Raw genomic sequence first — 22,107 nt, forward strand, 5'->3', positions numbered from 1 at the left:
AGCACACCTACACACCCACACCCCAACATGCAGAGACACAAATATCGCTCACTCGTATGGGACAGATCGGGCTTGCAGTTAGCCTGGCTTGTACACCTGTAGAAGGGAAAGGACAGAGCAACAAGCAGACCCCACAGCCATCACCCTGGAGAGAGTCTGGGACTTTCTTGAGACAACAGATTGTTAGAAACAGCCTGAACTCCTCCACAAGTTGTTTAGTAAAACAGCAACGTTTTGAGATGAAATAGATTGAAACCAGTAGGCAGTTTCCATTTTATATGTTTTAGATAGAAAGATCACTGACAAATTGGCAAGGCAGAAGGCATACAACTCTCATTGATTTATTTTTAAAGCACTGCTTTGACGTTATCTGGTTAAAAATTGTGGTGCTTTTCCATGGATTTCCACTACAAAACCGGTAGCTTAGAAAGCCGTTTAAAACTATTACTCATCATACCAATAGAGTGTATATTGTTCCTCTCCCTGTGCTCCTTGAGAAGCCTTTACACTTGAGGTCATTATTGTCGAGTGTGTGTGTGTGTGTGTGTGTGTGTGTGTGTGTGTGTGTGTGTGTGTGTGTGTGTGTGTGCGTGTGTGTGTGTGTGTGTACGTTAATTATTGAAGGTAATTGACCTGAAAGAAACATATTTCAATTTGGGTATATTTTGCATTTGCATTAACTTATGCAAGACGTGTAACCAGAATAGAATGGTGTTGAATAATAAAATAAAAATAGGTCAAAGTTCAGTTAGATGATTACTCATGCAATAGCGGACTCAAAGAGCACCACCTCTGTACGTAACCTGACTGTATCCTCCATTAAAAGACCAAATTAAAGGTGAGAGGAGAGGCATGGCACAGGCTCACCTTCTAGCCCTGTTGAGTCTCCTGACATCACACATATTTAATGTGTTCCCTCCCTGTGGTGGTTTTACACACACACACACACACACACACACACACACACACACACACACACATAAATAAATAGATACAAATAAGTAAATCAATTAACAAAATCCCTATGGATCCCTATGGGGATCTCTGTTTCTGTTGATATTGCAGGGTAATTTACTCTGCGACACTGCCACTGTTGCTTTTCTTCAGTCTAGTGGTCGGGTTGTATCCCGCTAGTCACGTCTTAGCCGTAGCCTTAGCTGGCCTTAGCGTCTAGCACCACCTATAGTTTCCTCGCATCCGGAAGCTGAACCGAACTGGACCCCATCAAAATATTTCAGGGAGGTCGTGTTTGCCCTCTGTGATAGCCAAGTTGACTGTGCTCAACAGGAAAAGACAAATATAGACATTTGATATTTGACCCCCCTCAGCAGGCGGTAGAAAATAAAATAAAGTAGTAAAGTAGTAAAGTTTGGAAGAGTGGTTAAGGTGTTTCCAGAATATCAGCATTCACGCCTACATTTTCATGTCAATCCTTTTACTACTGCTCCTAGTATCACTCCTAGTACTGCTACTGCTCCTAGTACCACTCATAGTACTGCTACTGCTCCAAGTACTGCTATTGTTCCTAGTACTGCTCCTAGTACTTCTCCTAGTACTGCTCCTATAGTACTGCTACTGCTCCTTGTACTGCTATGGTTCCTAGTACTGCTACTGCTCCTAGTACTGCTCATAGTACTGCTACTGTTCCTAGTACCACTCCTAGTACTGCTATTGTTCCTAGTACTGCTCCTAGTACTTCTCCTAGTACTGCTACTGCTCCAAGTACTGCTATTGTTCCTAGTACTGCTCCTATAGTACTGCTACTGCTGCTAGTACTGCTATGGTTCCTAGTACTGCTCCTATTACTGCTCCTATAGTACTGCTACTGCTGGTAATACTGCTTCTGCTCCTATTAAAGGTCCTAATACTGCTACTAGTACTGCTACTAGTACTGATACTAACTAACTAACTACAAGAACGTTATCACCACATAATTACACCGGCCAGTTTATTTAATTCAAGTACAAAAATGATAATAATCAAAAGAGAACAAAGATAATGAAGTTCATGTTCAAGTTTAAGTTTTAAACACACTTTGTTGCAGTTTGCTGGTCTGCATTTTAAAAGATTTAGTCTGAACCTCAAGAGACACAATAGCTCAAAGATAGCGTTGTTTTGGTGCCCCCCCTACCACCCCCCCTATCTCATCCAGATAAACGACCCAGGTGACACATCTCTAATGGGGATCACACCTTTTCTACCTTCATGCAGCTGAACACAAAGCAGTGTGTGTGTGTGTGTGTGTGTGTGTGTGTGTGTGTGTGTGTGTGTGTGTGTGTGTGTGTGTGTGTGTGTGTGTGTGTGTGTGTGTGTGGGGGGGGGGTGTGTTGGTGGGTTGGGTAGAAGGGGGGTTGATGCTCTTTAACTGCACTTGTGTGAGTTGTCCAATGTGATTAGCTCAGTGATTAGCTCTCTGGTTACTGTATTAAGTGGGTTGGCTGCGGTGTAAATGTATCGCGTGTTGGTTTTGCCCAATTACACTGAGGGCTCAATCAACGGCTCTTTACTCGCTCCTTTCCCCTGGTGGAGGAGATATGCATGTGCACCTTTGAGTGGGATTACACATCAGAGGGTTATTTCCATTGTTCTCTCCTCTCTGTTGAATGTTTTTAATTCTACGCCAGCTTCTCCACCAAATTCCTCCACGTGCGGCCAGCCAAACTCTTCACATCTGTGTGACAAATATAAATCACAGTTTTCCCTCACCATTTGGTATTTTCTCTTTCTCTCTCTCTCTCTCTCTCTCTCTCTCTCTCTCTCTCTCTAAATCTTCCATTCTCTCTCTCATTCTCTCACATTTCCTCACACTCCCTCGCATTCTCTCTCTCTTATACTCTGTCTCTGTGTGGAAACACAAGCTCAACCTGGCAGCCCAGCGTGTTTTCCTAAGCCGCGCTACAATGCAGCTCTTGAAAAAGTCACCTCTGCCCCTGTGGATGGTGTGTGTGTGTGTGTGTGTGTGTGTGTGTGTGTGTGTGTGTGTGTGTGTGTGTGTGTGTGTGTGTGTGTGTGTGTGTGTGTGTGTGCGCTACAGTGGGCAAAAGCTGGCAAAAACGGGAGAAACAGAGATTCTCTATTGCTTGTAAACCCCCATTTTGTCAGCATGACACCAAAATCTAGATGGAGACTCATTGTGTGTCTGTGTGCTTGGTTGTGCGCGCACACACACACATACACACACACACACACACACACACACACACACACACACACACACACACACACACACACACACACACACAGAAAAGCACCCATAAAGATATAATTAGGACTCTAATGGGACAAAAATTGTTAAGGAAAATGTGCAGTAGGTTGACATAACAGTACTGATTAATGAGTGTGCGCGTGCACTCGATTGTGTGTGCGAGGGTGGCTGTGTGTGTGCGCTTGAGGGTGTGTGTGTGTGTGTGACATTTAATTGCGCACAGCCATGCATGCTCAGCCTTAATGAAACACATGAGAGATGCAGCAAGAGCCTCTGCCTGCTTGCGATGGATTCCCCTCCCATGACATCTCGACTCCAGCGTCTTCCCGCATTCAAACTCCTATCCTCCAAATGAAAGGAAGGGTTGTGGTTCATGTCTGCCCACTCTCCCTGGTAAATACCATCAAGGTTTCAACGCGCAAGACACTCTGCCCGTGGTCCTTTGCTGCATGTCCTCCCCTATGTCCTCCCCCCTCCCATACCTTCCTGTCTTTCTAACTCTTCTTTAGAAGACACTCAGCCACTGATGGGACACGGTGAGCAGGATCGGGATGCTTCCTTCTGCCATTGTCTGTGGGTGAAGCAGGGGTGGCATTGTTGGGTTAAACACATTGAGTAGCACTAACAAGAAATACAAGAGAACTTAGATGTGGTCAGGTCAGGATATCTGGCTTTCTAGGATTATTCAGACGGCAAAATGCCACTGGTGGTGTTTTTTTGTGTATTCTTTGTGTTAGGTCTTGTGAGATCATATGAGACAGAATTCAGGGTAAGCTCTCTGTCCTCTTTGACAACAAAAGGGAAGATACCCAGATCACGTTATTTGACATAACAACATAATCATAAAGATCCACAACCCAGAAATAGCAGAAAATGTGGCCAGACATGTCATTTACTCGTTTATATTGTATTCTCGCCTGCCATGCCGGTCTTTTTCCCTACAGGGGAAAGCAGGTGACTAACAGCAAAACTAAATTGGGTTCCAGCATGGCAACTGCTGGATTGCGAGCTTTGAGTTAATTATTAATTTAATAAATCACTTAGTTACAGGCCTGATTCAATTTGTTCATCTTGGTGTTATTTAATCTGCCCGGCAGTGCCACTATTGTGTGTGTGTGTGTGTGAGTGAGTGTGTATGTGTGCTTAAGTGCATGTTTACGTGTGTGTGTGTGTGTGTGTGTGTGTTTGCCTGTGGGTCTCAATGTGTGTTTTAGCTGGAAGACAAATAACACATCGGTATACAGTAACTGAGTAAATCGGCAACGTGAATTTCTTCTCCTTCTGTTTCCACCTCACACTTCAGTGTTAAGACTGTAGAATTGGATGCTCTACAAATGTTAATCTTCCATATCATTGAGCTATATCAGGATAAATCATCCGTGTGAACCATTTCCCAGTTCCACAGTGGGATTTCAATCTTTCTATTCTTTTGGTCCGCGTTGACTGTGTGAAAACGTCTCTTGAGAAACACTATTCTGAAAGATGATCAGCACTTATACAGGTGTAATCAGAAAGCTCATATTTGCTTTTCCTGGGGTCTTGTATCACATAAAAACATTTCCATGGTTGTTTGACTTGCAGGAGTGTCTGCTTCCCCACCCAAACCCTGCTTAAACTATAACACAGTGGAATTAAGTAAAACCGGCACTGGTTATTTATTCAGAAATATCTTTCTGTAAACAGCAGGATAATCCTTTGTTTCATTCCCACCATAACAAACCCCATTCCCACAGAGATGCAGAGAAGGCAACCTCGGCAAACATCTCCCGTAGGAGCTACACCCTGCCTCCATCTCCCTGAGGAAATACCCAATCAGAAGGCATGTCAATCACCCGCACGCCCCTGCTGCCTGCTCCCGAGTTCAGAGGCTAGATCAAGGAGCAAACCCATTGCAATCTCTGCCGTATATATTTCCTATTCTCTCTATTCCTTTCTCTTTTGAGAAAGAGAAATTTACTCCCCCACTTTCTCGCTCTCCCCCCACCCCCCAACGCTCTCTTTATATCTCTGCCTCCACCACCCACTCTCTTCTTCTCTCTCTCTGCCTCCACTGCCCACTCTCTTCTTCTCTCTCTCTGCCTCCCCTCACTCTCTTCCTCTCATTCCTTTCCTCTCATGCCCTCTCTCTCTGAATGAAATCACAGTCTCTTGGTGGCCTGCTTATCAGATATATTGAATTTGCTGTATTAACAAAAGGACAGCCAAGGGTATACTATACTATACTTATACAAAAAAATGCAATCATCATTTTTTTCTACTCTATATACCGAGTTATGCTGAGGGGTAGGAGACTGTGTGCCTGCTTAACCTCTGATACCACAGAATATCAGATTAAAATGTATTCCTTAGGTATGGATGGTGACCTACAGAAGCGTCCTAAAGTCCTTAAGATCACACGTGTTGTGATAATCTTTTGGTTTAGACTGACAAAGGTGTTTGACCGAAGGGTCACCACCCATGAAAGAATAGATAAAGTAAATAATAATAAATAATAATAAAATTATCCTTTACAGCCAAATCAATTCATGTAACTACGTGATTTGAGGGGACTAAAACAAGTTCTCAAGCTACAGGATAGTACTCTGTACAAGGTGAAAACTCTCTAAAATGCCCTGAGCTTGTAATAAACCTGTTGAGAACTCTGGGAAGTCCTAAGCCAACGATCTTAGCAGGCAGTTTAATTACACTGCATACAGTTTCCTCTGGCAGCACTCAGCTTGCAAAAACTGTGCAATTATCAAGGAGGTTAACAGGGACTTGACTAATGAATTATAAAATGGAGCCATTAGGGTTTACATCTGGAAGGGATTCAGGGTCTGCTCTTTAAAAGAATCATCAAGCTTGGTGCTCTTTGCGAAATGCTCAGTTTTTTAAGACAATTCTTAGGACTGTCCTGAAGAAAGTTAGTGTGCCAACATGTCAGAGTGTGAGGTCTGTTTCTCCTGTTTGTTTTCCTACTGTGTTCCCACAGTGGCATTTAGAATCCTCAGAATCCTGCTGAAACCCTTTTGTCCTCAATTGATTCAATGTCACCCCCCCCCCCCGGTCCAACCACCACCGCCGTCCCCACCACCACCATCACCACCACCATCACCACCACCCCCAATCCTACCTCCCCCAGACAGGGAGGTAGGATTGAAGAAGAGCGCAACCTTTCAGAGCGTCCATCACTGCACCACACCATTGCCCCGGAACAACAAAACAATTGCGCTCCAATTCGGGCACATACGGTCGGAGATCTTCAACATGGTGGTCCGCAGAGTAAAAAGTATGTACTTTGTACTGACGTCTGTATACAATGCTAAGCCATTGTGCTGCTTTATACACAGCACTATAGGCCTGCACTACACGTTACTATTGGCCAGGTTTTATAAGCAAAACAGTTTGATACTATGTGTAATCAGGGGTCCCTTCGCTGTGTCACTATCAGCCAAGAGGTCCTTGGCCAGAGAAACATTGAAGACCTCGCTAGGGAGTTTCAAATTGTCGAGAGAGAAATACACTTTGAGAATCTGCACATAATAACTGTTATTATGCAAATGATTGTGTGCGTGATGTAGGAGAGTTTGTTGTGAGCATGTCAAAGGCAGAAAAAAAGAAAAACCCAGAAAGAGAAACAAAAAGAAACATGACGGTTTAACCGTGAACTGACGCATGACATGCCTCGCACCTCAGTCAATAAAAGAAATCAACTGCAGGCAAACTATTTCTGGTCCCCCCCTGGAAATGTGGGGCTCGTTATCACTGATCTCTTCCTGGTAAATGTTTGCCAATTTAAAGTCTTCAAGACCTCCAGTGTTCGGCAAAACAAGCAGATTAAGTGTATTTTCTGACCTGGAAGGCCTTGTTTGACCATAGCTAAAGGGTGGCTAAAGAGTGGGAGGCCGGAACTGATTCTAAATACATTTCCTGTGTTTGATGGAAAAGCTCTGCTCTGCATATACTTACCAGTCAACATTCAGGTCATGTCAGGGCAAATGCTGAATGTCAGCTTGCCTGTTAACGCTTCAAGTGTCGTTGGACCAACTTTGACAGGGCTTAGTTATTCCCCAATGAGTAAGAAACAAAAATTTCGGATGCATCAATTCGATGTGTCTTTGTGTCTGACTTGTTTCCTCAGACCCAGAGGGCACAATTTGCATAGAAATGTGTGGTTTTAACTGTCCAAATCTTTAGAACTCTACTTGTTTGTTCATAAAACTCTAGATATTTGTTAACTACGTTGTTGTTATTGTTTTTAGACGCCAGGCTGGCGTGCCGGTTGGGGTAAATCCTCGGGTGCTGGTAAATAGTGCGTGAGCGTCGTTCACTATCGCGAGAGTGAACAAAGTTCACGTACGTTAGCACGTTCAATGAACACAACTCTTTTAGCACGTTAAATGAACGCAATGCTTTAAGCACCTTTAAAGAACGCCACTCTTTAAGCACCTTCAATGAACAACGCTCTTTAAGCACCTTAAATGAACGCAGCTTTTTTAGCACCTACGATGAACGCTGCCCTTTAGCACCTACAATGAACGCTGCCCTTTTGGCACCTTAAATGAACGCCACTCTTTTACCGCATTCCTGCACAACGCTGTTTATCTATACTGCGTACATATACATTGCAATCTAAAAAAAGACAAAATAAAAAAATCTTTTGTTTCTGCACCAGAAACAAAAGATGTTTCTGGCGCAATCTATTGTTGCGTTGGGCCCGTTAGTGTGAGCGCTGCTTGGCCTGGGATGCGTGAGCGGCCTACCGTGTTGGTGGTCATCCAGGGGGTTATCAGAGGGCTCCTGCAGCATGGCAGACCGGCGGTAGACCACGTGGACCCGACCGTGGTCCTCCAGCTCCTGGGTGCCCCGCACCAAGGGCTCGATGAAGTACTCATCCGAGTCGGTCCGGATCATCCCAGCCTTGCGGAACCAAACAGAAGGCTTGTCAGAGAGAAGAGAAAGAATACTCGGGAACAGCAGCGCCCACACATCCGGAGAGAACACACAACTTCATGTTTGAGATGGTGCAGTCGAGGCACGTCAAGTCCATTTTGGTATAACCCTTCATCACATGCAGTAAGACACACAAAGGACTTCACAGGCCGTATTATATGACACCCTCTAACACAAGCAAGCAGGAAAAACTCTCCTTGAGAGGTCATTGAGAGTTTACAGAGCGGTGGGGTACCCCTCAAATCAGGGATGGATGGGAGAGCAGTTAGTGCCATCATTGATGAACATAATAGTAGCATTACCATTTACATTATAAGTTCAATTAAGTTGGGAACCAACTATCTCATTCAGAGTTCTTGATTCAATCCTGTATGTCAATCACCGTATATGGCTGTGCCTTCTCAGCAACCCATTAGCACAATATATGTTATGGTAATGTTGCCCATCTGGCTATGAATGAAATTGCTTTGGGGACACAAGGGGTCAAGTCATTACTCAACAACAATTTCTCTATGAATGTGGCACAGTGGCGCATTGCTGTACACAAACCGAAAGCATTTTGCACATTTGGAGGGATTGGGTTTGCAAAGTATTGTTCACATAAGGCTCCATTCCCTCTAATTCTCTATATTGTCATGGTGTGTTTCTTGTCTTTGTGAAAATGGTAGAAATATGTGGCAGTCTTTCAATATGCAATATAATATTCACAGTCAGTCATAGTGCATCCAATTCATTTGGTTAACTAAACATCCTACACACCAGCATACCGCTCCATAGCTTACCCTTGTGACGTGTTTCCTACAATATTCATTGTTGGGTGAAACTTAATCTTTAGTAAAGGTAAAAAATTACGTTCCAGTCTCGAGATAGACTGCACTATACCAACTGACATAAAAAAATAGAATTTTATTATACATAATGCAAAATCGAAAGAGAAATGTAGAGTGAGTTGAATTTAACCACTCGCTGCTAATTTGAGAAAAGAGATTTCAGCAAGTGTGGGTTGCACTCCATTGTTACATGATGTGTTTTGAGCTGAACTGCTTAATGAGAGAACAGAGTTCAGAGAATGATTAAGTTTTTCTGTGGGTGGCTGGGCCGGGCAGATTATTGGTTGGTGCGGAGGTCAAGTCGCGGGGTCATAAAATGGGATTGCAGGAGCAAGCCCTCTACATAATTATGTAAAGTAAACAGTGGTTTAAGACAATACTCCCACAACCCTGATTCACCTTCTGTGGCTTTTCTTTCCACGTTGAAACCATGGAATTACCTTAGTATTACCATGTCTCTCGTCACTGAAACGGTGGTACCACCGTGGAATTACTTTGGCTTTACTACGCCTGTCGCCACAGAAACAACGTTTAAACCTTGGCCGGCTGTAAGAACGGTGCAAGGAGAAAGAAATTAACCATACAGAACCACTGCCTGAAGCCAGTTCAGCAGGGACATTTGTTGACTTTTCAAGAGACTGCAATTATAGTATCAAAGAAAGGGGGGAGTCAGGAATAATACAGCCCATGACGAACGTTAACAGAAGGCTGTCGGGAAGATTACTCCTCGCCCCCAGGGATGGGTGTTTTGTATCACTCTCTACTCCGTAGGCGGCTCCACACTGTACAGCATGCTCCGTGTGTGTGTAATATCGCTCTCACTTAATCAGGGAGTGAGTGGATCGCAGTTCCTCTCGCTTGAGAGTGTGTTGTTCAGTCTCTGCCTCACTGCAGAGCTTGTTGAGAACGAGGCAAAACAAAGCTATTGGGTTGTCGTGTAGGAGAAACAGCAGCTCGTTAGAGAAAGACATTCCTAATCTCGGAGCATGAAATAGACACGCGCGCCCGCAGACACACACACACACACACACACACACACACGCATGCACCGCATGCACACATGAGTGGCTGGAGCTTATTGGAGAGGTGTGTACTACGCAGTTAATGAACGCTGTGGTTCGATAAGTCACGGTTTGTAGGACTGTGAGGCAAAGCGATCTATGAAGAGATAAGAGAAGCTTGAATTGTTTTCAAGATGAGACTTGAGATAAGCTCATGTTGGCAGACAAGCACACACACACACACACACACACACACACACACACACACACACACAACACATACTCACACACAGATCTTCTGCATACACATAAACACACACACTTGAGTTAATAACATTGCAAAATAATTACCTAAGATTGACAAGGATTGTGCTTGTTGTGCTTTGTTTGAATACGCCTGCTACAATTTTCAGAAGAAATGCTAATTGGAGGGTAATTGAGCATGTTTGTCAATATCATTTCATGTGGGAAAAAAGAAAAGCAAATCGAGATGATCCACTGAGATATTCTTGTGAAGTGACACAAAAGGCAATGAAGTACAGAGTGCAATCAATGTTTCTATCAGATTCTGACTGTCATACAGAACCAAGCTGTTGTTGTTGTTTCTCTCTGCTACAAAAAATCCAAGGAGAAATGCTACCTGGTCTGCTCCAAGAACATGTTGCTCCATCAAAATCTACCGGTGCTGCAGTAACCCCAGTGGGCATTTGGGACTTGCAACCACTCCACACACACTGACTCATTGTCAACTCTCTCAGTCTCAGATCAACTGCAAATTCTACTTGCACTGCTTTTAAAGGGAAGTTGGAAAGTGAGGATCGAAAGAGAAAAAAAAGGAAGCATCAAATGCCGAATGCCTGTGTGCCAGTGGGACCTAACTTCACAAGCACGCACCGATGTGAAGAACTTCTAATAAAGAACAATAAACACACAGAAACCCATAACTGCAGTATTAATAGTATGATGAAATGTTGGGTAAACAGTTAATGGGGTTGTGAGGATATAAGGACGGAAATACATTTTACCTACACTTTTTCAGTCAGAGACGGAGGATTGTGCAATGCATTCGTCCGATTGCTGTTTACGTGCAACTGTGATGTTACCAGATTTGACAGTGATCACGTTGAGACGGACGGTTAGTCATTACACTTATCTAACTTTCATCTTCTGGACCAGAATACAATCCAGCAGAGCTTAATTTGCTGCTTAAAAGGTCACCCCGCAGGGTTGCCTTTCGCATACCCACGTTCCCAGAGGGAACCCTTTTAATATGGCGAAACATCTCCAGAGACAAAAGACAAATGATTGCAAGCGGGCTGCCGCAGATCTGACGAGGAGCTCCTCCATCACTGCTGAACAGCCTAGGTTGACCTTCAGCTGGAATTATTAAACCGGAAACTCACTGATCAATTACGTCTCGATGGTCTCGACTGGATAGTGGTACGGATAGAGTCCCCTGACACCAGGGGAGGGGTGTGAGAATAACAAGCAAAAATGACGGCTCAGTGACAGAGCTGGAGTCCACAGGATTAGGTGGGTCCGTGTCTGCCATCGCCTTGCGTAAAGCCCCGTCTGAAGCAAAGCTGCCAGACACCCCTGCTCACCCCGGTCCCGCCATGTCAATGAATCAGGTATTATGGAGTCACCCTTCACCCTCCTGAGTGCGTGTGTGTGTGTGTGTGTCATTCTAACGCTAAGGCAGCTGAACAGAGCCTAAGCCTCAGTATCTGTAAACAAAAACTGTTAAACGATGATGGATTTGGAGAGGTGAGCTAAATGTTGTCGGGATGTAGATTTTATTTCATTTTGTAAAATGTTGGTGTTTGAAATCTAACAATTTGGAAATCATATAAGAATCCATGCTAGCCTATTTATTATATAATAAACGATTTGTCCACATTTCTTTCCTTAAGCTCCTATAGTAATTTAGCGGATAATCTGGTACCTGTGGGAAGTCCAGAGATGAAGAAGATCCATGTTATAGAAAAACCGGGGGCATATAAAGATCCTTACGTACTTAGGGCAGGGGAAACCATTACCCTTCCATCCTAATACCCAGTCAGTGGATTATCAGAGCAGTGGGCCCGCTGCAGACACTGCAGACTTTGCGCGGCACGCCCGGCTCTGGGATCTTGTGCCATCTCTCATTAACTCCCGCCTTGTTTCTCTTCTTGACTGACATGTGGGGTGTTTCAGCAGTGCATGTGCGATGCAGCTTTAAACAGTACAGTTTTGAAAAAGGCTTATAGGATCTCTGGATTTGTACAGACCAAAGCTGTACACCTCACTCAACAAGAGATAATTGGTCACGCTTTTGACCAATTATCTCTGGTCACGCTTTTGACCGATTACAGTTGGTCACAACTGTAAACATTTGATTACAAGACCTTTATGAATGATTATTCATAAAGGTCTTTAGCTTCAAGTGATTACAGTTGTCATACATCATCTCATATTCTTCCCCAGAAAACAAAAGTGCAGGAATGATTCGTCAATCATTTAGACATGTGTCCCTTGACAGATGTATTTAAACCTGTTAAGACATTTTGGAAGCTAATTATTCACAACACCTGATGTAAACAGAATGCTAATTTGGATCTGAATATACCGTCATCTGCAATTATAGCATAGGAATGCGATCAGCATTGAGACTAGACGAGAGAATGGCACAGAGACAGAAGAAGTCTTGTGGCACTGGGAATGAGCCAATCATATTCAGATCCAAATTAGTATTCTGTTAACATCAGGGGCCTACACCTTCATGTATTGTTGTTAATTATTCACAAACTCATACACACACACACACACACACACACACACACACACTCATTGACTGTGGGAGGGAGAATAAACTAAAAGGATTATATACATTTTATTGAGCTACAAGGCTAATTGCTCATATTAGATCAAAATGAACTCATATGCTCCTGTCTTTATGTCTCTTTCATAATAATTAACAACCTGTTTGGCTTAATATTTTAATATTTCTCAATATTTCCCCAAAAGGAAATACTTTGCTGTACTGTGCAACTACGATATACTTAAGCAATAGATCACAACAGGCATAGAGACAGGAGCATATTAGTTAATTTGCAATCAGCCTTGTAGCTCAATTATATTTATAATCCTTTTAATTTATTCTCCCTCCCACAGTCAATGAGTGTGTGTGTGTGTGTGTGTGTGTTTGTGAATAATTAACAACAATACATGACATGAAGGTGTAGGCCCCTGATGTTAACAGAATACTAATTTGGATCTGAATATACCTTCTGCAATCATAGGATAGGAATGCGATCAGCAATAGCCAATCATCAACTGGTTGGCTGATTGGCTCATTCCCAGTGCCACAAGACTTCTTATGTCTCTCTGTGCCATTCTCTCGTCTAGTCTTCTCGTCTAGTCTTCTCGTCTAGTCTCAATGCTGATCGGCAAAGTATTTTTAGGCTTCAGTGAACTGCTATTGCTTTTATATATAAATAAACAACAGTTCAAGTTAGGCACAGAGTGATACTGAACTCTGTAAACTGAACGGGTGTCATAGCTGTGTGTATACACTCAATATACATAATAATATAACAGTTGGGAACCAATCAGATCGCTTGATTTAAGCCACCCGTTTTATAATATTGACTAATTGATTGTCTTGCAAACTATTGCAAGACAGTGATTATTATGGCCTGATGTATACTGAATATGTCGACAGCCACAGATAACTAAATTAATATATATTTTAAACCATGTTGAGGAAAACGTTTCCCTTCAAAACAAAGTTTTATTGGAATTCTAGCATTTACCCAAATTCCTCTTTCCTTCCCTATCTAAAGGTTACCAGACCAAATATCAATATGGAAAAATACCGGCCAAGAGCACTGCGGATAAAGTTCCCGTAGAACTTAGTCAAGATTGGCTAAAGGAAATGAATGATGTTAAATGCTTGGGCAAAAATGTACACATTGCCATCCTCATGTAAGTGTCCAGATTGTGCGCAAGTTATTGTAAACTACGCTTACACTAGTTGTAGTGCAGAAGGCTAAAACCAAGGCTGTTACTACATGTACATCCCATGATACTAAAACGACAATCCAACTGAATTGCACAATTACCCAGAACACATAGTATCCTTTGTGTTTGCCATTTCACCGAAAAATTGTGAGGAGATTAAATGGAAACTTATCAGAAACGTAACAAAACAAAACCTTGCTTTGCTCAAGGATCCCTCTGAGCTTGGCTAGCTGGAGGGGCGGGGACACTTTGGGAGAGTCCAGTTCTGGCTGATAATACGACAGCTTAGCAGACCAGACCAGACAATGACAGGTGTCTGACGTGCCACCAGCTCTCTGGTACCTAAATAGAAAGCTCGAAAGACAGGATCAAGACTCTCCCTGTGTTCCATTGGGTTTATATACTGAGCATCGGCCCAGGCCAAGCAGACAGTGCGCACTGTGCCAAAGAAAACATATGGGATTCAGCTGAAGGCCTCCAGGTTTTCAGAAACACTCTGTCTCTTTCAGTCTAAACTTCTTAAGGAGCCCCGTGTAAAGGTGCTTTCCTTAGCGAGAGAGAGAAAAAAATTAAAGTAGAAGGCACTGCGACTGGGGACTGAGGGAAAAAAAGGCTGGATTGAGTCAGGACACAGCCACCTTTCACCCACGGTGTTGTTCAAAGGTGTGTTTGCTTTCAAAAATGTGTACAAAAATGTGCAAACCTTCGTCATCCTTACCTGCGAGTTTCATCCCTCGCTCTTGAAAGAACCCATTAGAGGAGGAAAATAGTTAAAGGACGAGATATGAAAGTTCCACGTGTGGAAACCGGGTATTTTTGAGTAAGATAAGGGGAAAAAAAGGAAAATATGACCTTGATACATAAAAAATGCACGGGCCAAATCTTTGTAATTTGGAATAATGAATAAATAATAACAATTCAAAGAGTTCCATGAATGTAACTCAATGTCTCTTCCCCATTCATGCTCTCTGGTGCATGGAACAGACCAACTATGCCCACTTTCTAAAATATTACAGTATTACTGCAATGATGTTGATGCTAAGAATGTCTGAAAGACATTCTTTGCTTACTTCTGTAAGGTAGTATATATATATATATATATATATATATATATATATATATATATATATATATAAGCGGGTGTTTCAATATATTACTGGTGGTCTTATATCCTGAGCTGTGGGGAGGTCGGAGGTGGGGAGGTCGGAGGGTGAAAAAGGGTTAGGGTCGCTTCAATTCGTTTCCAACATGTCCTGCAGAGCAAACATTCACCATTTAAACTTCTACTTTGAGAAGGTGGTGGTGAGCTGTCTGCATTCTGCTCTATATAAAACCTGGGGCTGGTCAAAGGGTCTGAATGTCTGCCTGTAAGGACAGCAGCAGTGTGGCCTCCTCTTAGGTTTATATAGGTCACGATTAAAAATGTTTAATACACAAATATCAACCCCCGCACGTTAAAAGGGCCCTATGCTGCTGAGGGGAAAATACTTAGGAAGAAGAAGAAAAAAGAAAACCCTGGCATATCCATGAGGGCCTCCCCTCCTGCACCTCAAACCCTATATCCAAACAGCTATTGGTCAAGCCTCGGCAACAGGCAACGCTAGGCCGGGCTGTGGTTAAGTCAACTGCATGTGAATACGACTCTTGTGCCTGAACTGAGTACAGTTCACTGAAAGGATGAACTGACTCACTTTCTTACTTCTAATCAAAAGGGATATTTTCTTTGCCCTTTTTTCTCACTGCAGTTCGATATATACGTCAAAAGCGGTGCATGTCCAGCCCCATTTATCTTTATATCCCAGAGGACATAAGTGAGGTCCAGTGAAGCATGTAGAGCCTTTCAACCAAACCCCCCCAAAAAATGTTGAGCATTTCTCAGTTGTTTCGCTTTGTTCTGCTCATAAAGCTCAGAATAATATTTTTATCTGCTGCTCGCAGCAAGAAGACGCCCAGACTGGATTGACAAGAGCGAAAAACGGCTGCTGACCAAGAATTTGCCAGCTGATACTTTGATGCATTACACACCAGGCCATGTGTTTACATTTCACTCATACCACAGATACTGAAACGCCCCCCCCTCCCCTCCATTCCCCCTCTCTTTTATGCCTGGCAGGGTTGATTACGCAACTTGACACACAAGGGCCGCCATGTTTTATCATGTCCCGGCTGAGGTAGGAGTCAGAACACAAACCAGACGGTTCCTAGGCCCCTGGCTGGTGTTGCGTTGCAGGTCACTCCATCACCCGTTGAATGCTGTACCTTCTGTCTGCATGGGTGTCAGGGCTGCCAATCATAAATAGAAGGAGTAATCGAGAGAAAACACACACACACACACACACACACACACACACACACACACGGAGCACAGAAACGTGGGAGTTTTTCTTCTTTCTGTCTTTCTCTATTTTTATGGAAACCAATGAGCTGACCCTCTTGGTGACTTCTAAGACCTTACGCGAGCATCACTTTCATGCTCTGCAAATATACACCCGGCTGACAGCTGCACCCTGGCTGGCACCGCGTATGAACGTACTAAGCAGGGCCACCTCCGTAACAGGTCACATTTCCATCTGAACGGTGCCTCCGAGGGGAGAGACTTGGTGAGAGTCTGGATTTGATAAACAGACCATAGTGGGATGGGCTAAAAGGGCTTATGGGATCCGGACCAGGACACCGGGTCCTCTTTTTTATTGTTTCTTTTTTTTGTTTTTGTTTTTGTGTAAGCAGCTTACGAATCAATTTTAACTCTGTTGATTTGACGTTTAAGGAACAGAGCCAAAGGTTTGCATGTCTCCGGTGAGTGGAGATCATATGACCTTTGGTCGAAAGGTTTGGTTATATCTCGGGATAATACAGAGATTCAATATAATGAAACGGAACTGTCCGAATGAAGATGTGATTTGCAAGCCATGGAGTTCATCCACATGGCACCTCTTGGGCTGCGCTGGGATAAAGAGAGGCGGGGATTGAGGCCCAGAGCTACGCTGTGTTATGTCAGATCACGTGTTAAGAGGTAACAGAGAGAGAGAAAGACAGTTTGATAGAGAGAGCAAGAGAAAAAGAGACCAAGATAGAATATCAAATTAGACCTAAGCCTTAAAAGTCATTTGATTTTGGCTCAAAAAAGGATGAAACCGGCTTCAACAGCGCTGGGGAGAACGCACTGTGCTCATAAAGCCAGCGTTACTGCTCCACATCTCCATGCAGACCAGGTGTGTTCCAGGCATCAAGGACTATCATTACATCCCGGTAAAGGCAAAAGATGCCTCAGTGGAGCCTATATTATTCCCAAAAGCTATGTCAAACCCTAAAGAAAAGGTGTTTGGGATGATTTCAGAGCGGCTTTAGCATGGATGTCCACACTATGCTCTTTGTTCCACTGGAATAACAGGCATGCGTTTGTGTGGGAGAAAACAAAACCTTTAAATGTAGAAGACCATTTAGCATTTTAGTGAATTCAAAATATCAATGGCCAAAAGGTTAGCAAATGACAACGAAATGTGTACACTGGTCATCACAGTCGCCGCAAAATGTACCGGCCAAGGGTATAATTTTTGTCATTTTGTCATTTTGTCAAAACAAAAGGCAATTATTGTTTCTGCCGTTTGGTGTTTTTAATGTAGCAATTACGATCATTGGTTACGGATATACTACGAATATACTAACTCACAAGGTCACAGTGGTTGGGAAGAGTGACAGACAAATCATAGCGTAGACTCCTGCATTCCGTCTCTTCTCTGTTTATTCTCACTGCAACAGCAGCGCATTTGACTGTCAAATGTTTTGGAGCCACCAGGGCTGTACCCTGGAAACTGGTTCAAAAAGCTGCAGAAAGCACAGAGAGCTCCCCTTTTTCCAGAATCATTCTTTTTGAGGTTGAGCCAGAAAAGACTCTAAAGAAATAATAAAACGCAACATTGCTTTTAAGATAGGGCTGTGAGCATCTTGACCATGGTAATGGGTTCTGCCAGCTCAAAGGGAGCCGGCTCACCCCCAGACAATACCTTCCGTTGACCACTGCTGCCATGGTGCTTCCATCCAACCACAAAGGCCTCCTTTTGTATACAATAAAGCCTTGCAGGTCACACAGTGACAGACCTCCGATGCATGGATTAAGTCTTGATATGGGAAGTTATGGGCGACAGGAAGTGTGACTGATGCAGTTGAAGTCTGGCTGAGGCAACTTGCTTTCAAACCGTTTTAAAACGTTGCAACCCCTCGATACATCAGGCGGGGGGGGGGGGGGGGGGTACTTGTGTTTGAGGCCTTTAAGCAGAAAGATATTAACATAGTCCAGAACTCTGTCGGATTCCGTCACATTTATCAAGGAACTCCTTTCCCTGTTGTGTTTAGTCATCCCTGCCCTCCCCCAGATTTTCACATGCCTCCCACATACACGCGACATAAAGTCTGAAGTCTTTCATACAGGTCAGGACAGCTCAGCCTCTCTTCACTCCTACACTGCTGTATAACCAGAGAGGAGGAAGTATCTGCTTCATAAGCACAGTGACAAAAAGGCCCTGCCTGCTTGCAGTAAACAGTTCCAGACACCAGGCTGGCTATAATTAAGATTCAGTAAAACACACACCTAGCGAGGGGCTTGGGATAGCACTTGAGATCAAAGACCCCTGGTTCCTCCATGTCAGGCCTTTTCGTCAGTTACTCTGGGCTGGCTTTTGATCTGTTATGTAGCACTTCTTGCTTTTTATTTAGCCTACAACCCCCCAACCCCGCCCCCATTTAAATTCTGATTTCAAGCAGAAACAGCACTGCCTTGGACACGGATACAACACGGTGACACACGGTACACAGGACATCTTTGGATTAAAATGCACTTGATCTTTCCTTGGTCATTCTAATTTACATCCATTTACATTGGTATTTACAAAGTTGAACTAGACCTGTAGGCAGTTGCACACATACTAGAACAATACATAATGGAGTCAAATATACTTGGTTCAGCTTTAGACAAAGTTTCTTGAAAATGCAAAACATCAATAGCTCATTAGTTTGGTAAGAGTGTGGCTAGTCCTCGGGCGCGTAGCAACGCACATTGTTGAGGGGCAAGTGCCTCTGCTAATTAATAGGGCCTGTTGTTTCCACCAACTCCAGAGTCTTTTCATTTATAATTTGAATCCACCGTTTTCTAGGGTAGGAATAATAGAATAGCCAGGGGAAGAACAAGTGGAAATGTGCTGTCAAGATGCTAACATGATGGATGATTTTCATTACAGATCTTTAGCATTAGCGACTGTGACATAGGTGAATAGTTTTTTTAAATCTTCAGACAAGCCTAACTGAAAGGATGGCCAAAAGGGGCCTGACTAACAATTTAATGTTTCAAATATGCGGGTAAAAATGAGCTTGACACATGTTCAGACAGGAAAGTGAGATTGAAGAAGCTCGGGAGCTCCAAAGATTGGGTGTACATCAGGCGCAAACAACATTGACACACTAGCCTGGATGTAACCGCGGTGGCAGCACATCAAATGGCGTCTTTGACAGTCAAGTAATATCCTACATCCATCAGCGCTATGTGTCACACACACTTGTTTGGTCTGCAGTCTGTTTGTGGACAATCCGACTAGAGCTCCATTCATCACTCTAAACTAGAGCACAGCGTATTTTACTGGCCGTGGTTCGTTTTTATTCTGCCCTCGAGCCACTAAAACTGCAGTGCTTTCACCGTGCAACTCCACCCTATACACATGTGCTGTACGTGCATTTTAAAGGCTGTGCGCTGCACTCTAATTTGCTCCTGAAAGGTTTATCGAAGCAGGTTTAGCACAGCTGATAGCAACGCTGTTCGTGTCCGAGGTCAAGTTTTTAATCAACAAGACATGCTTGGACAAGACGTAATTTGACTTACGCACGCACGCACACACATAAACACACACCACATAATATAAAGCATTTTATATGGAAATATTTATTTCCATTTGGTATGGTTCTTGTTGATAGGACTTTGCAAGGGTAGTAAATTGAAATAGTGTGCAATATGTAGATAACTATTATTTATGTCAAAATGTCAAGCCCTATTGCAGATTCCTATGCAAAAAGAAAATGCCCTGGAAATGGGAAATGTAAATAAACAGGTAATATAACTTCCCAGCATGTTTAGCACCGACTGGGGCATTTTAAAATGGGCCATGCCACCTCTCGGGGTGACAGAGGAATGACCATTTCACAGATGTTGAGGAACAGCTATGCCGTCAAAAGTTACATAAATCTTGGTTAAAAAGTTAGTGTGCTGTGGTTGGCTCAGTATCTCATCACTTCCTATAAGCAATTGTTCTTTGCCAAGTCACTTCCTCCAAGTAAAGGGTAAACAGCTTTAATTTTTAAAATATTTATATTTATATTTTGGGAAAAAAACGTTAGCGGCAAGATGACTAAGACATCTGTACGGCACATCTGAGGAGCTGACCATGATGCCTGAGAGGTTATAGTCTCACAAATCTGACTCTAGATTAACATCTATAGTCTGACTGCAGACAAGCTGAAATGTGGGTTTCATTTTGGTTTGCTTTAAATGTATTTCATGAATTTCCTATCATGTTGCAGGGGGCAGGGTCAGTAGATGTCCGTAACATGGAATGGGCATTTACTGGAAACCACCAGACCAGGCGGAACCATTACACACATGATACGTCTGACCATTAATCTCGGATCCAGAAGGGGACTGATAACTGTAATAATAATTGTCTGTATTCCTCCATGGCTAACAGTAAACTGAAAATCCACCAGGTCTAAAAGGTAAACTTCTCCTGTAGCAGGTGACTATAAACTAGAACCTATTTCACCTGACGAGGTTCTAGTCCACCTTAGACAAAGAAAAGGTTTTAAGACAAACCTGTGAATTTGAATGGCCATTGTAGAAACAAAAATTGTCTTCTGAAACTTCCATCATTTAACTTATACAGTCATATATCGGAAGCGAAACAGGAAACCCTGCTGACTCCACCCCTAGCACTCACAGGCACTGTGCACTGGCCCCAGGAGTTTAGCTATAGCCTTGTTGTTTTTTTTAAAGATAATTTTTTGCATTTTTATGCTTTATGATAGAGTGAGATAGACAGGAAGGTATGGGAGATAGAGCGGAGGACATGCAGCAAAGGACCACGGGCAGGAATTGAACCCAGGTCGCTGCGATCAGGACTGTGCCTTTGATGGTACACGCCCAGTGAGCCACCTATAGCATTGTTGACATCCCAGATCCGGGATAGATGGAGATGGTTTGTATCTTAAGGTCACTAAAGGCATGGAACCCCTCTGCTTTCCACAGCATGGGCAACATGTGCTACCTTTTCATTGTACGCATGCACACACACACACACATGCACGCACGCACGCACGCACGCACGCACGCACGCACGCACGCACGCATGCACACACACGCATGCACACAAATACAAATACAAACACCCCAAACAAAATGGGCTTTGCCTTGAGACTTCTGAGTTGTGTTTATCTGAGATCCTGAGAAACCTGGGGAATTACTCCCCTTCACACCATGTTGTCGTATCACACCTTCAAGTGGCCACAGTGGGATAGCACACACACAGACACTGACATAAACACACATACACACACACACACACACACACACAAACACACACACAACACGTGTGCACACACGCACACACACGCACACACACACACATTCGCACACACGTGCGCAAAGACAGGCATTCACGTTCACACACACAGCCTCTGACGATTAACACTTCCCCGCCGTCTACAACAACCTAGTAGCATAGCAATTAGCATAACACTAGCCCTGAACACCACCAACTGCATGGTTCAATATAAATTTTTATACCATTCATTTCAGGTTGCTAAGTCTGGGCTCATCACTCTCAGTTGAAACCCCAAGCTTTAAAGTAAATTACGCCAAAAACGCTACCACTGTTGGAAAGTAGGTATCTGGGACCTTTTGGCAGGCACCGGCTAACAGCCCTATATCATCCGCCAATTACTGTTCAAGTGGTTTATGAGAGGGGTGCGGGCAGGATTGCATACTTTGGTGGTGAACAAAAGGAGATCCTGTAGGAGATGCTGTATGCGAGGCAATGGTTGGAGGGCGAGGGAAATAGAAATGCACTCGTATTTGTGGCAGTAATGGATAGTCATTCAC

General features: G+C 43.4%; 1 protein-coding gene across 2 annotated transcripts in view; it reads right to left on the reverse strand.

Annotated features, from left to right (window-relative positions):
• The window catches only part of adamts3 (ADAM metallopeptidase with thrombospondin type 1 motif, 3), a 90,314-nt gene that overhangs the window by 64,457 nt on the left and 3,750 nt on the right, over positions 1-22,107 (reverse strand). For both annotated transcript variants that reach the window (XM_084468522.1, XM_084468521.1), the window contains exon 4: positions 7,948-8,104. In XM_084468522.1, coding sequence (XP_084324648.1) covers positions 7,948-8,104 — 157 coding nt within the window. The remainder of the gene's footprint in view (positions 1-7,947; positions 8,105-22,107) is intronic.

Source organism: Micromesistius poutassou (genome assembly GCF_964030765.1).
Source record: "Micromesistius poutassou genome assembly, chromosome: 5".
NCBI classification, from domain to species: domain Eukaryota; kingdom Metazoa; phylum Chordata; class Actinopteri; order Gadiformes; family Gadidae; genus Micromesistius; species Micromesistius poutassou.